The 14,306-nt window shown below is 55.9% G+C and overlaps 1 protein-coding gene across 1 annotated transcript in view; it reads left to right on the top strand.

Moving 5' to 3' along the window:
- Positions 1-1,649, top strand: part of EIF2B3 (eukaryotic translation initiation factor 2B subunit gamma) — a 98,767-nt gene extending 97,118 nt beyond the window's left edge. The window contains exon 11 of the mRNA XM_066192712.1: positions 1,433-1,649. Coding sequence (XP_066048809.1) covers positions 1,433-1,485 — 53 coding nt within the window. The 3' untranslated portion in view covers positions 1,486-1,649. The remainder of the gene's footprint in view (positions 1-1,432) is intronic.
- The last annotated feature ends 12,657 nt before the right edge of the window (positions 1,650-14,306 follow it).

The following is a 14,306-nucleotide window of genomic DNA, read 5'->3' as shown; positions in this document are numbered from 1 at the left end:
ATTGTGGGGTTGAGGTTGTAGTGAGAAATTATATTGCCACAGTGCAAAACACCTTGAAGTTTATAGAGCAGAATTTGATCAAACTTTTACTGGAGCAATGGTTTGCATGGTACAAAAGTTGCCTCTTGAATTTTAAACCAAGAGAAGTACTATTTTGGCCCAGCCACTTTGGGGATTGCCAGGAATTTCTTCCTTTAGCCAAAGGTGGCATATTTGTTGTTTTGCAGCAGTCTTGCAAGATCCACTCCCCTGGGGGGAGGAGTTTTAGGTGGGTAAATAAAACGCAACTCATCATTTCCATCATCCTTGGCTATCTACCTGCACTGCTGTGTAAGGTGTGGGAGACACCAGAGCCTCCGTTGGTGTATCCCAGCCCCTCACAGGCCTTGACACTTTATCCCAGGCCCCAGAGCCAATTGTTATTCCTAATTGCAGGAGGTAAGATGAAGAGCCTAGGGGCATGGGACACACCGCCTGAGCTCTACCTGAATAGGTGTCCAGCTCCTGGAGAGCAGTTCAGGTTCACCACCTCCCCCGCAGTACCCTGAGGACACCCACTTCGAGCACACCAGCTTTGTGTCATGCTCTGAGGCCACATGCTTGGGTTTTTTAGGCACTGGGCTTTCAGTTGCATGTTTTTATTATTTTGGCTTTAGATCCTTTATTTGCAGTCCTTCCCTGACAAGCTGCTTTTGCATTTTAAAGGGAAGGCTCTTTCAGTACAGTGCATTAACAGTGCTGGGGCAGGGACTGGCACGTTAATGTGTCCACTGGGGCTGAGCAGAGCTCCTGGGAACAGGCAAGGGAGTGACCTTGCAGAAATTGCCCCTCCAACAAATTTGCTCCACAGGAGAGACAGGTTTAAATTTAAAAAAAAAAAAAAAAAAAAAAAAAAAAAAAAAAAAAACCCAAACAGAAAACCACCTTGTTTTTAAACTGCCAGGGCTGGGTTGAGATTGCTGAGAGGATCTCACACTGCCTCGGTGGTGGCCCCCTGGTGCTGAGCAGCCCCTTTCCTCCCCAGCCTCCAAACAGTTCGGGGCAGACAGTGCTCTTTAGGGCCAGAGTGGATTACTGATCTTTAATTTTATGTCTAATCTCCATGTTGGATGTTGATGGTTCCTTGCCTTGGCCTAGGTGTACACCTGTCAGTAGCAGCTGTGACTTCCGTAGGGCCTCTCTTGTTTATTAGTGACACATACATGTGAAAACTCTCATTAGAGAAATCTCCTGATGTTTAGTCAGTTGTTTAGGCTTTCACCATGTGTGTGGGATACTGTCGGAGAGACACTGGAGTCCAGCAAATCTCTGTTTGAGTTCCCCAGAATCTGCTTTTCTCATTTGTTCTAAAGTTGCAGGTTTGAAAAATGCAAGGTCTGAAGCTCTGCTGCAAAACTCAATTGCTCTTCTTTTCCTCCCTCTCTCTTTTCAGCCAAACATGTTAATGAAGTCATTGTGGGCACCGAACAGCTGATGGAGATATAACCCGAGTAGCTTTTAAAGATGATTTTATGGAAGCCAGCAGCAGAACCAGATGTTCAAGCATCGTAACATCATCCATACAGATCAGTACTGGCATGGTTTACACTGTCATTGCTCCTTTCCTGTTCAGCTTTATATTTATGTCTTAATAAAGAAGTATTTGCAGAGCGGAGTGTCCGTCAGCCCCTCCCCCCTCATTGGGATGCACGCGGGTTTGTGCCGGGTTATATCGGTTCCTGCGCGCCCGGCCAACGCACTGTACTTTTCCAGCAGAAGGGAGAGCGGGGACCACACAGACTGTGCCCACTCCAAAGAATGACTTAGCCGCCCTCCCTGCGGTGTAAACCACCTCCCTGCAGTCCTGCACCACCGTCCCTGAGCCTGGGAGAAACTGCTCAGGATGCTGCTTGTGCATCTCATCAACACAGCAGGCGGACAGTGAGAACAGTGGCAGTGCCGGCTGCTCTTTGCAGCCCGGCAACTTTGCCAGCCTCCTCCTCCTCCTCACTGTCTCTCATGATGCTGCCCCATAGCACAGAAGTGTTTAATCTGTGCCTCTTCTCTGTAATGCAGTCGAAGAGTTTGGCACCCATTTCCATCAGGGCTGAGTTTGGTCTGATACTTTGAAATCCTGCCCAAGAGCAAGTATGTGAGGGCTGGTGGAGCATGAAGGGGGCATGAGGTGTAAACAGTGGGTAGTCCCTGCCTTATTTTGATGGTTCTTCCTGTCAGTCCACTGTTCCTAATCCCAGTCAAGAGGTCTCTCCCCACACTTAGATGATCTATGACTGTACCTATGTCTCTGAGATGAGTCGCTCGTGTTAAATGTGAAACGCACAGCCTTGCGGTCAGGGCCTGTGCCAGGATTGTAAAGCACCTGGCTGGAATTGAAACATAAGCTGTTCTTTAATGTTTATAAATTGGACACAAGTTCCTACCTAAAAGCTGTTTATTAGAATGTAGCAGGATTGAACAGGGCATTTATCTGCCCCTGGCAATTTGACATCCAGAGGTGCTTACAGCAACTGGCGGGGACAGTATTTCATTAACTGAAGTGATAAATGTTAAATGTGTGCTTCATGGGCATCTGTGACCCCTGAGGAGAGTTACCATTTCCTAGTTAATTTGACAGGAGAGAGATTATAATCCAGACATTCCCTGAGTTTCGTAAACAAAATCCTTCTTCCAAAGGATCAGGTTGGAATGGAAACTATGGGTAAGGATGAGCTTCAAGGCCTGTGACAAGCTGCAGAGAAGAAATGCAGTGCAGTTCAGCTCCAGGTTTGTGCTGGAGGTTTTGTCTCATGTATGTGTGCAAACATGTTCCTAAAGTAGGAAGGCTTTTTCATCCAAGGATCGCAGAGGCTTTACAAAGGTTAATTAAAGAGAGTTCTTGTCTCTGTGTGCGGCAAGGGAGAGAGGCTCCATTTTGGGTGTGTAGAAACAGAAGCAGAGTGGGGTGTAATTACCTGGCTTTGCATTTTACCAGAAGGCTGGCAAAGCCATGAGAGGTTTGCAGGGACTTTAACTCACAGTCCTTTTGCTGAAACACAAAACCTTCTCCACCTCTGTTTTTGGGATACATCTTTACTTCTGAAAAGTCTGCATTGCCTTGTTTAGCAGCTACAGCTTTACCTCCTTGTGCCTTAATTACATGTTAAAGTCTCAGTCCTTTTGTTTAGCTAATTTAAGAAGAGGGTGGGGGGCTCTTTACTATGTCAGTTAGAATTTAGCATTAATTTAGTGTTCTCTGACACTTGAAAACCTGGCTGGGATTTGAGGCATTTTCCTTTTCGCCTTTTACGACCTGCAGGTGTTTGGTGTGAGATAAAAGTAGATCCCAAAGAGAGATTTCACAGCACACATTATCAAAGTGAAGATTCACTCTTGATGTAGTCTACGTGTGTGGCAGTAATTATGAAAAATAGTTCAGGATAATAGGGCCTTCAGGAATCCCAAGGCAGGCACTGGGAGGTTAACCCTTCCTCATCTAACCTGCCCTCCATGCTGCTGTCATCATCAGGTGAGCATGTGATGGGTTGGGTCAGGCAACTTCACAAACCAAGTGATGTTACAGTCACTGAAAAAACTGGGGAGGTGACTGAGGACATGAAGTTCTGTTCCCAGGTAGTTTTGGATGTGACTGTTTGGTCCCAGGTCACAGAGACGTTCTGGAAGGCATTACTGGTACAGGCTGCTCACTGACTTTGAGGAAGGGGGCACCTCTCAGACACAAATAAGCTGCTCTGTCACACCCAGACAGCTGAGCATTACAGCTCGTGCCCATCACAGTGTTACTGGCATCAAAATGGTGCTATATAGGCAACATTTCTCTGAAGGAGATGAAAGTTCTCCAGGTCTGTAGGTGCTGGCTCTTTCTGGACAGACTTGTCCTGAGCACTTCCTTGGCAGATGTAGTCAGGGTTGCTGTGATTCTTGCAGTGGCTTGTCACATGCTGGATCTGCATGGGGTAAAGCAAAGGTTTTCCATGATGGCCAGCAGGACCACTGGCTTGTGGTTTTCCGTGAGCGGTGTCTTGCCAGGTGCTCCCAAGAGGCTTTTCCTGTGACCAGGGCAGCAGGGTTGGTGTGGGTGCAGAGCAGTGTGTGTGCACACCTGGCCACACTTCTTCCTGTGGGTCCTGGCACACCATGACAGGGGCACCTGAAGCTCTGCTCCCTCACTCTGGCTCCCCTGAGAGCTGGCTGCAACCAGCAGCAGCTCTGCAGCCAGGTTTTTGCAGCCAAGCCCATTTGTAAGACACAGATTTGGGAAGAGCATTTGTTGGGCAGTTGCAGACACCCAGAGCCATGGCTCACCTCCCTCAGCAGTTCGTGTTTGCTTTTGTAGGTGCCTGTTGGGATCTCTCAGGAAGCAGCAGCTCATCTGATCCCTTCTGCAGTCAAACCAAAGCGGATGGCTCCCATCTTCCTGGCAGCCCTGGAAGAGAGCCACATGAAGTGAAGACAAACAGCCAGCCGTTCCCAGGGACAGTGGGCTTCCCACCCCCATGGTGTTCAAATGGATACAAAAACTTTGCACCCAGCTCTGATCTTGCTTTTAGGACAATATTTTCTTTTCTGGGCACAAAGGGGAGAGCAGAGCCTGAGCGGTCATATGGCCTTAGGTACACAGGTGACTCCCCCAGTCATGTATCCAGCTGAAACTCTGTGTGCAGCCCTACCAATAGGACTCTCCTGAACCTCTCAGGGTTGAGATCAGAAGGACTTGACAATCTTTTACTGCCTTCAGTCTCCAAGATGGATGGTCAGAGCCATGCTCCTAACTGGCTTCCTTGCTGGTTTCTGCACCCCACTGTCCTTCCTCTGGCTGCCTGGGAAGAGTGCTTTTCACCATGCCCCTGCCCACCCTTTGGACTTTGCTGGTCCAGAGGCAAGAATTTTCCTAATAAAATCCCACAGGTCTGGGGAACACCATTGTTTTCCAGAGGTGCCTTACTGCCTTCACGCTGGCCCGAGTCCCCACTGAGGGCCAGTAGTGGCTGCTGTGTTCCCTGCCCAATGTCTTGCGAGGGGCAGAGTGAGATCAAGCCCCACGTGGGGCTCGCAGAGGAGCCGCCTTTGCCGGCAGCAGTGGTGTGACAGACGCACGTTGCACAGTGTGTGGTGTAATCCAGCCCCAGGACACCGCAGTGCTGCCCTCCCATCACACACAGCCACTCCTGTGGCCTTTGGTTATCTGTTTTAAGGGATTGATTCTTGCAGTGGGCAGTTGGGGTTGGGGCCTTTGGCACTGCAGGCTATCCACTGTGCCCAGACCCAGCCCGTCCCAGTGCCATGGGGGAGTGCAGAGCACAGGGCCCTTCTCACTGGCAGAGTTAATTTGGGCATGTGGAGGTGCCCTCACCAGCACCCAGCAACCCCCCCACCCGCCCCAGCACCTCTGCAGCAGCTTGCCCACCGAGGCTCACTCCCTCTCAGCCAGGAGGCTGATTCTGGATCCTGTCGGTTTTCACTCCATCTTCCAGGAGCCAAGGTCCACAGCCGAGCCTGTGCCTCCCAGACGGGCCGGCAGACGGGAACTTCCTTCCAGGTCCTATAGACAGACATTTTATATACGTTAAAATACGTGTGTGTATATAAATATGGAAAGCAAGAGCTTGGGAGAGCTTGAGTCTAAATAAACTTGTATGTTTTAGGCTTTAAAATGCTAATGTTGAATTTCAGGGGATGGGGGACGGCAAGGGGATTGTTGGACTGAGGACCAAGACAGCTGATGAGCTTGGATCAGTGCCTTTACAATTCAAGGAAAAATGGGATAGTTTGGGAAGGGAAAAGGGATTTTCTTGTTTTTGTTTTTAGTAGAAAATAAAAGAAGCTGCCTTCTTATTTGCCTCCCTCCCCCAGCGCCGGAGCAGCAAGCGACTGGTGTTGTATGCATAAGCTATTCCTTTGTGCAACATCTAAATGGTTAATTGTGTTTGAGGAAGATGTACGGGCGAATGGAGGGACCACCCAGCAAGAGACAGACAAGAAAGAGCGATCTCTGAAATGTTTAACCAGAGAGAGAGCAAAGTTGTTTAAAAATATTTAATTTACAACATTCCACACTGCTGATTATAAATCGGCCGTCCAAAAACACTGCTGCGTGTGGGGAGGGATCCAGGCAGCATGAAACAAATTCTTGTGATTGTTTTTCCTATCTTCCTCCCTCCTTTCCTTTGGGAGTTTAACCCTGTGGCAGGATGCAGGTTGCCCCAGGCAGGGAAGGCAGCACTGTTCCCTGGGACTGTGGTCTCTGGTGTGAACACCTGTGCCTGGGGCCTGGGTGCAGCCGCCTGCTGGCGCTGGGAGAGTTGGAGGGGATGGTGAGGAGCAACCAACCGGCAACACTGGCAGCTGTGATGGGTGTGATGGTCTGTGGGTAATGGCCTCGCAGCCCCTTCCCTCGGATCTCCACCCCAGCACCAGGGTTCCCCAAGGCATCCAGCTGTGTTCCCAGACAGGGAAAGCCATGAATCGCCTGGTGATGGGTTGAGAGACTTGAGGAGGCGAACCTGGCCAGTCTGTGGCACCCATGAGAGGTTGCTCAGCATGGTGATGATGGTGCCTGCTCTTTGGGTTGGCAACTCAGCCCGGTCACCCAGCCTTTTCCAGCAGCGTCAGGAAGGACCCAGGCCTTCACAGGGTCGTTGAGCAACAGCAACATCTTCCCCTGCTTGGGCCTTTGTGCAAAGGGGGTGGTTGGTGCCGGATGCCGGGAAGAAGGGATTTGGCCGCACTCTGCTTGCAGCCACTGCTGATCCACAGCTGGCTTTGACGCACCCCACTGCCCCAGCCATGCTCCCTTCGTGCAAGGCGATGGGACTGCTCTGTGAGGAGTCCAGTCTGCTCTGGATGGTGGCCAGACCATCCACCCCATCACCTGGGGATCACTCCTCAATGCTCTTGCCATGATGTCCTTTCCAGTCTTCATAGCCCCTATTCTTCCTGTAGCAAGAGACTTCTGGAAGAGGAGTCTCCTGGGAATGTCCCTGGGAGACCAGGCAGGTGAAGGATGCACATGGTGGGGGTCTGCCCCTTGTTCCTCAGCCCTGTCATCATCCACCCTCATGGATGTTGCCTGTGTGGTTGGAGACCCACCTTGCCTGAAGGGTGATAGGGAAGGGAGGAGAGGCACAGCCCCTGGCTGGTGACCCCACTCTGCAGAAAGGATTTGAGTGGAGCTGAGGGATGGGAGGGATGCAAGAGGAATCAGGATCCAAAAGCAGCAGCTGCTCTCACCGTAGGTCCCTCCTTGGCATCTCCTTGTAGATCCCACCTTGGAGAGCAAAAGCCAGGGTGCTTTCACACTCCTGTTGCCCCGGGATCCCTGGCCATGAAGCTCAGGAGCCCAGTCAGCAGAGAGGGCAGGGGTCTCGCCTGTTCCTGGTCTCCTGGCAAGAAGGGGGCACGGGGAGAACTGCAGGGCACTTTGCCGGGGATTGCCACACATTTCCTAACCCCTCATCAGCCAGGAAGTTTCGCTGGCCACCTGGACGCTTCCTCGCGTGCAGCGAGGGCCCGTGACAGCCCGAGGAGCCGGGGTAGGTTTGGCTGCTTGCCCCGGTGGCGAGCTCGGCTCTCAGTGGCTGCACCGCTCCGGGCCCTGCCAGCCCCAGCCGGTGCCGGGAGCGAGAGCGGAGACAAAAGAGCTTGTGTCCGCCTGCCAGCAGCCGGCCCCGCCGAGCGGCCGCCCGCCCAATTAAACCGTGCCCGCTTCCCATGCGGCAGGGGCGCCCGGCGGGCTCGCTGGCCCCCTCCCACCACCCACCGGCCCCAGGGGACCACCACCCTGTGGGGCCTCCCCTGCCTCCCTGCAGGCGCCAGCGCTTCCGCAGCCCTCGTCCAGCATGAATACGCTCCCTTTGGCCCCCAGCGAGAGCACCTCCACCGGCTCATGCTGGGGATGGCTCGCCCCGACCCCAAACACCTCCCGTTCTCCCAGCTCTTCTCGCACCTCGGGGTTCGCAGTGCCCGCCAGCCCAAGCAGTGCGGTACTGAGCATCCCTCCCTGTTCCTGCTGCCCCCAAGGGTTGGATCAGGATGAGACCTGGCAGCAGCAAGCTCTGCCGCGGCGGGAGCATCCCCATACCCCGTCCCGACCCACGGGGCCGGTGTCACATCCACTTAGTTGGCTCCGAAAATCCCTTGCCCTGACACCTTGTTAAATACCCACCAGGGGTCACAGTTCTTGGGATTCTTTTTCCTGCTTTTCCTTTACCCCGCTGAGACGTTTCGGTTGGCAGGATCTCTCCCCCCGCTATTAGGTATCTTTCGGGGAACAAGAAACCTAGATCACTTACAAATTAATTTGGAGTTAAACCTACAGAAAATGAGAAACATGCTGCTTTGCAGGAGAGAGTGCTTGGCCAGCGATCAAGAAAAATACATCCAAACCGCCCGATGCGACGGCTCTGCCGCGGCCGGGGATGGGGGCTACGCACTCAGGGTAGCCAGCAGCTGTATTCGGGTGCACCTTAATGGAGCGGAGGACTTTCCTCCCAGTTAAAAGGGAGAAAAAGGGAGTACCAACTTCCCAGCATGTGGGGAAGGCTGGCATGGGGTGCAGCACTGCAGCACGGGGGGTCTGCCTGCTCCAGCACCTTTGCCAGCAGGATGAGGACCAGCCACCCCATGGTATCTGGACACCTTCGCACCAGCGTTTCCCTATCACTGCACGCCTGGGGCCACCGCAGCTTGTGCCAGGGCTGGTTCTCGAGAAGGGGTAGCACGCCATGACCCCTCATCCCACGGCGCCTTGTGTCAGCCCTCTGGCCAGCAAGGTGCCGTTGGACAAGGGAATGCGGAGTGATGCAAAGGATCCTGAGCCCTTTGGCAGGCGGGTGGGAGCCGCCCCCTGTGCCAGGCACTCCCGGAGGGTCACGGGTGCGCGTTTGGCCGCCACCGCGCATTGTGTCTGCTGCGCGAGCGGCTGTGCCGGGAGGGGGCCGTGCGGGGGAGGCCGGGGCGGCGGAAGAGCAGTGATAAGATAAAAGGTCTGCTTTCCCATGCCGAGGAGCCGGGGGGGGGGGGGGGGGGGGGGGACGCGGGGCGAGCGGCGAGGCCACCCAGGTTTCAAGCACTCGGCCTCGGCGCCTGACCCCGGCACATTCAGAGAGCACTTCCTAAATTTGTCTCCTGTGTTCCTGACTCACAAGCAATTTCCTCACCCATAAAACGGCGTCGGCATGAAAGGACTGGCCGGGACACCAATTACTTGTCACCGTTTTACCACCCCGCTGCTAACCAGTTTGCAGCCCCCGGCAGTGCCTGGCCAAGATCTCCCCCCTCCTCATGGAGCCCCTCTGCCCAGGGGGACATGGAAGCCGGGGTCCCCTCTGCCGGAAGGCACAGCACAGCAGAGGGATCCCCAATGCCGGCACCTGACGATGCCCCCAGGCAGAACCATGCAGTGTCTCCAGTGCTCCTGGGCATCCTGAAGGAATCACCCAGCCCAGCCTGCAACCAGGGGGACGTCAATCATCCCCAGGCCCCTCAGCCCTGTGCTGGTGCCATCCCTGTGCTGGCATTGGTATTAAAGATGCTTCTATGTGTCTGCATAGGAGGAAGCAAGATTCCATCATCACAGCTGTGATGGCACCATGCTCTGGGCTGAGAACAGCCAATGGCCCTGACACAAAGCCTATGGATCTATGCTGGCACAGGGCACTGCCATTCGGGTGTCTCCTTGCCCTGCCTTGTCCCTGCTCCCTGTGCCTCTGTGCCACCTCATCTGTCTATCCCTGGTCCTCAGAGCCATGCTCGGTGCTGTCACATCTCCAGCTGCTCCCACGCCCAGGGGATGCGGAGGGGGACGGACTGGTGCAGAATGGCATGGAGTTGTGGAGGTCTCAGAAGGGTCTGAGCACAGCCAGAACTCCTGGGGAGCCCTCATCTGCCGCCTGGGAGCGTGGAGATGCTGTGCAGCTGCGCCTGCAGCCCGACCTTCCCCGGCAGCAGTTACCCACTGTCCCCGCGGAAAATCGCTCCAGCTCTGCGCCGGCGTAGGGCGAGGTTTGCCCAGGGCCTGGCGAGCGCCACCGCGGCTGCTAAACGGGTTTTATGGTGGGATTTAGGGACTTTTCTGCTGGGTAATTGATTTGCCCAGGCAGTAAAAGATCAAGGCAGGGGCTCAGACGGTGGCTCCCGGCATCTGCCCACCGAGCAGCCCAGGGCACGGGTGGCTCGGGCACGGCCGGGGCCGGCGAGCCCCAGTGCCACGATGCACAGCGTGGGGTGCCACGGCCCCACAGCGATGGCGCGGGTGCTACAGATCCATCCAGGAGCTCCCTTGCAGCACACCCCCGCTCCTGCATCCTCGCATCCCCCTCCCCAACCCCACCACAAAACAGCCCCCAAAGGAGACAAAAGGGGCTGTTTGGGGACCTGCCACCTGCTAGTCCCCATCCTACAATACCGCAGTAAAGAGGCACCAAACAAAGGCCTTAAAATCCTAAAGGGGCCCATTCATTAGGGTGACAAAGGGGGAAAGAACTACATTATCATAATTAATCCCGGTGCTGGCGGTGGGTGGCAGGGCTCTCTGTCTTCCAAGGTGGTGTGGGGACGGCCGGTGTCACCACGTCCACACACTATTGTGCGCTGTGGCCTTGCGGGGCTTAGGCGGGTTTTAAGCTCTGTAAACACCAGAGGACCCCCGCCACGGCTACCAGGGATGCCGTCCTTCCCCCCGGCCCCTCCCCAGGCCCGGCTGTTTGTCTTCTTGCTGCAGACCTCCCCAAAATCCCAGGGCTCGGATGGGTCCACTATGCCCCCTGAGTGCACCTGCTCCCAAGACCACTGGGAGCGGAGTGGGGAAGAGCTCGGAGCCCCAGGTCCGGCTGGTGGTGCTGGGATGGGGGCTTGCTGTCTGTATTCCGTGTTGTATTTCCCATGGAGGGTTATTCCAGGTGTGATGTGCCAGGGACTGCTCCGGTTTTCTCTGGCATCAGAGATGGGGCTTCATCCCTTCCCTGCTCTCTTATCCCTACCTGGGGGGATGAGGTGGACTCTGACCTGTGGACCAGCTGTTGGTTGTTCCCTGCTGTTTGGGAGTCACAGGGAAACTGAGGCACAGCGTGGCACACAGGGACATGTGGGGTTTTAAGGGATGTTAACACCCTATGTCCAAACCCCTCTGGCAGATTCCGCCTCCCTTCTCCATCCCTTGCAACACATCATCCCTTGGGACGCACACGGTACTGGCTGAGGAAGCAATGGGGCCGGGGACACACTGACAACCCCTGTCCATCTGTGGGGCCTTCCCTGCACCCCCAGCTCTCCGTCCACCTCGATGGGGTCCCCCCAGTGCTGTGTGCTGTGCAGCCCTGGGGTCCCTGAGAGCCTGCGCCTGGCTCGGGGCCGTGGCCAGCGGGCTGTGCCGGTGGTTGGGAGAGCACCATCTGGTTTCCAACTAACTAACGCCCGGCGCTGGCTCCCGGCAGAGGAGTTACTGCTGCGGCGGCGGCTGTTTACAGCGTGCTGAGGCTCTGGCATGTCCCTGCCAAGTCCCCTCTGCTTCTCCCCCCCGGCCATGGGGCTCTGGGGCTGCATGGTGGCCATGCAAAGCTCACTTCCACGCCCCAGCCTCTGCCTAGGCTCTGCTTGCCCGGAGGATGCTGCTGTCCGCCGAGGCTGTTGTCCTGGGCTGCCCTTCCTGAGGAGTGCTCGCTGTGGCGGGGCTCCTGCCACGGGGATTTTCACATCTCCTTTGCTCAACGGGGTGGGACACGCAGTGTGGGGACAGGGGACAGGGTGGACTCCCCGGACAGTCCATCCTCTCTGTGGATGCTCTGTGGGTGCGGTGCCCTGCGCTTCCCAGTTCCCACCGCATCCTGCCAGCTCACCCCGGCATGTCCCTGCGGCGGGGCCGAGGGGCGAGGGCGGGCAGAGCCCCGGGTGGTCCCTGTGCGGGGCTCCCGCCTCGCACCCGAGGCTCCCGCAGCCACCAGTGCCGCAGAGACACTGCGCAGGGTGGGGGCTGCGCGGAGCCATTTGCCTTTAATTGAATTTATTTGTTACAACCCCAAACAATGTAAAGCAGGCTTCTCCCAGGCTCCAGCTGCCTGCCTGCCCATTAAAATACCATCTAGAACAGCAAATCCCCCCTCCCGCCTTGATATAAAACAGCCGGTCAGCAAGAAGCGGCAGGAGAAGTCTCCCTGCGTGCGAGCCGAGCCCCTGCTCTCCATCCCACTCCCCCAAGGCCGGTGGCCTGCAGGGCTCCCAGTCCCCTTTCGGGTGGCTCCAGGAGAAATAAGTGCCCTGCAGAGAGACTCAAAGCTCATCTCTGTGGCGTCAGGGCAGACTGAACCCCCTCCTGCCCACAGGCGTTTTCCAGTTGGGTTTTCAATCCTCATCGGCGTGGCAGGATCTGGCCCTGTCACTGGTATTGTCACTCCAGCTGCAAATTTTAGGATCCCCATTTAGCTGCCTTTCTGCCAAGCCCTGTGGCCTCTTGCTTGGGGTGCAAGTCACCATGGTGGGGTAGGTCCTGGGGGATAGCTGGTCCCTGGGGACCACAGTGGCAGGGGTTGGGCAGTGGAACAGGGGTGCATGGTGTGGAGCAGGCAGGGGTGCCAGGGGTGATGCTGTCCTGCATGGTGCTCCTGTGGCACAGCACCCTGATGCCAGTGTGTGTAAGCCAGGATGCGGTCACGGAAGCTGCTCCTGTGGCATTGGGTGCCCATGTCCTAGGGAAACCCTTGATATCCTGGGATGGGGCAGAGCCAGCTCATCCCCAGGCCCTGGCAAACACTAAGCAGGTCTCCATGGGCCATTCCATGACTTTCCAGGGGACATTGATGACATTTCCTGGGGTGCAGGGCAGGGGCGGGAGAGCCCCAGGTGGAAAAGAATGATGACAGACAGGGAGCCGATGGAGAACATGGGGCAGGGCAACCAGCCATGCTGGAAAGGAGGACGACAACTTACTTCTTAAAAATTAAGTTGATAAAAAGCTGCAGCTGCCCAGCAGTAGTGCGGGTCCACCGGGAAAGGGAATGGTGGAGCTGTTAATAGCAATCAGGCTGCAGAAGTGCTGAATAGCCGTTTCCCTTCTGTATTTGGGGACACGCCAGATGCTACAGGCCTATCGCTGGACGAGGGAGAAACCCTTTACGTGCCGCTGAGGCCCAGGAGAGCTCGGCAGCAGTGGGCTGGGCTGGGGGGGCCGTGACTGGGGGGGGCACAGAGAAACTGCCCCAGGAACTCAGTTTATTTGTTGGGGTATCCCCTATTTTTGCCCAGGAAAACACCAGGTTTGAGCATCTCTGGCATTGCCCTGAGGGAGTGATGGAAGATTGCACATGGGTTGGGTGCTGCTCCATGTTGGTTTAACAGCCTCCCTGGGTGCCCTCAGCAGCTCCTTGGGGACACATTCCCGGTGGGAGCAGCACCAGGTCTATCCAATAAAGAACTGAGAAGGGAGTGAAATGAGCAGAAAAAAAATCCTAATCACCCCACAAATTATGGGTGCCATTTATCTCTGGCCCTTTTGCACTTCCTGTGCCCCATGGATGGGATTTTTGTGCCCCCTGCCTCCAGCTCTGGGGCGCTGGGCTTGGCTCCCCATGGCAGGGGATGGGGCAGTGCTTGTGGGAACAGCCAAGGAGTGGGGTGTCTTCCTGCCCCCCATTATGGCCTGGAGAAATATCTGGCCTTTGGGGAGGGCAGCTGGTATGGAGGGTGGGTGGACACCCTGCTTTTGTGGAGCAGGGGGTGGTCAATTTTCTTGGGAAAAGGTATTAATTGGGATGCCCAGTCCTTTGAGGGAGGACACTTGGCCCTTGAAGAAGAGATGCTCATCCCTTGGGATGGCTGTTAGAGAGATGCACAGACTGGGAGAGCACTGCCTACCCCTTGATATGGCTATAAGGGGGCTGACAGTCCCTTGGGGGGGGTGGCTGCCTATCTCTTGGGGAGCAGCTCTGGGAAGAGGCCTGGCCCTGGAGAGGATACCCGGCCCTTGGGGTGGCTCGGGGTGCGGGGGGGGGGGGGGGGGGCAGTCTGCCCAGCACTGGGGAGAGGGAGCATATGGGGGAATGCCTGGACCGAGGAGGGTGACTGTGGGGAGGGTAGGGCGTTCTCAAGAAGAGACTATGTGCACAACACCCTGCCCTTGGGACACCCTTAGAGGGGTGCCCATCCCTTGGGGCATCTCCAGGGGGCTGCCTACCCTTTGCGGGGCAGCTGTGGAAGAAGGAAGTAGGGAACGCTTTAGTTTGTCGGACGCCCATCCTCGGGGGCGACAGCTATGCCCGAGGGGGCGAGGAGGGTTGCGTACCCACCCTCGGGGACGCTTACAGGGCGGACGCCCATCC

Source organism: Chamaea fasciata, unplaced genomic scaffold (assembly GCF_029207755.1).
Source record: "Chamaea fasciata isolate MVZ Bird 193981 ecotype frontalis unplaced genomic scaffold, bChaFas1.0.hap1 SCAF_10, whole genome shotgun sequence".
NCBI lineage: Eukaryota > Metazoa > Chordata > Aves > Passeriformes > Sylviidae > Chamaea > Chamaea fasciata.
The sequence above is the reverse complement of the archived record's forward strand: the minus strand, read 5'-3'. Positions and strand labels throughout refer to the sequence as shown.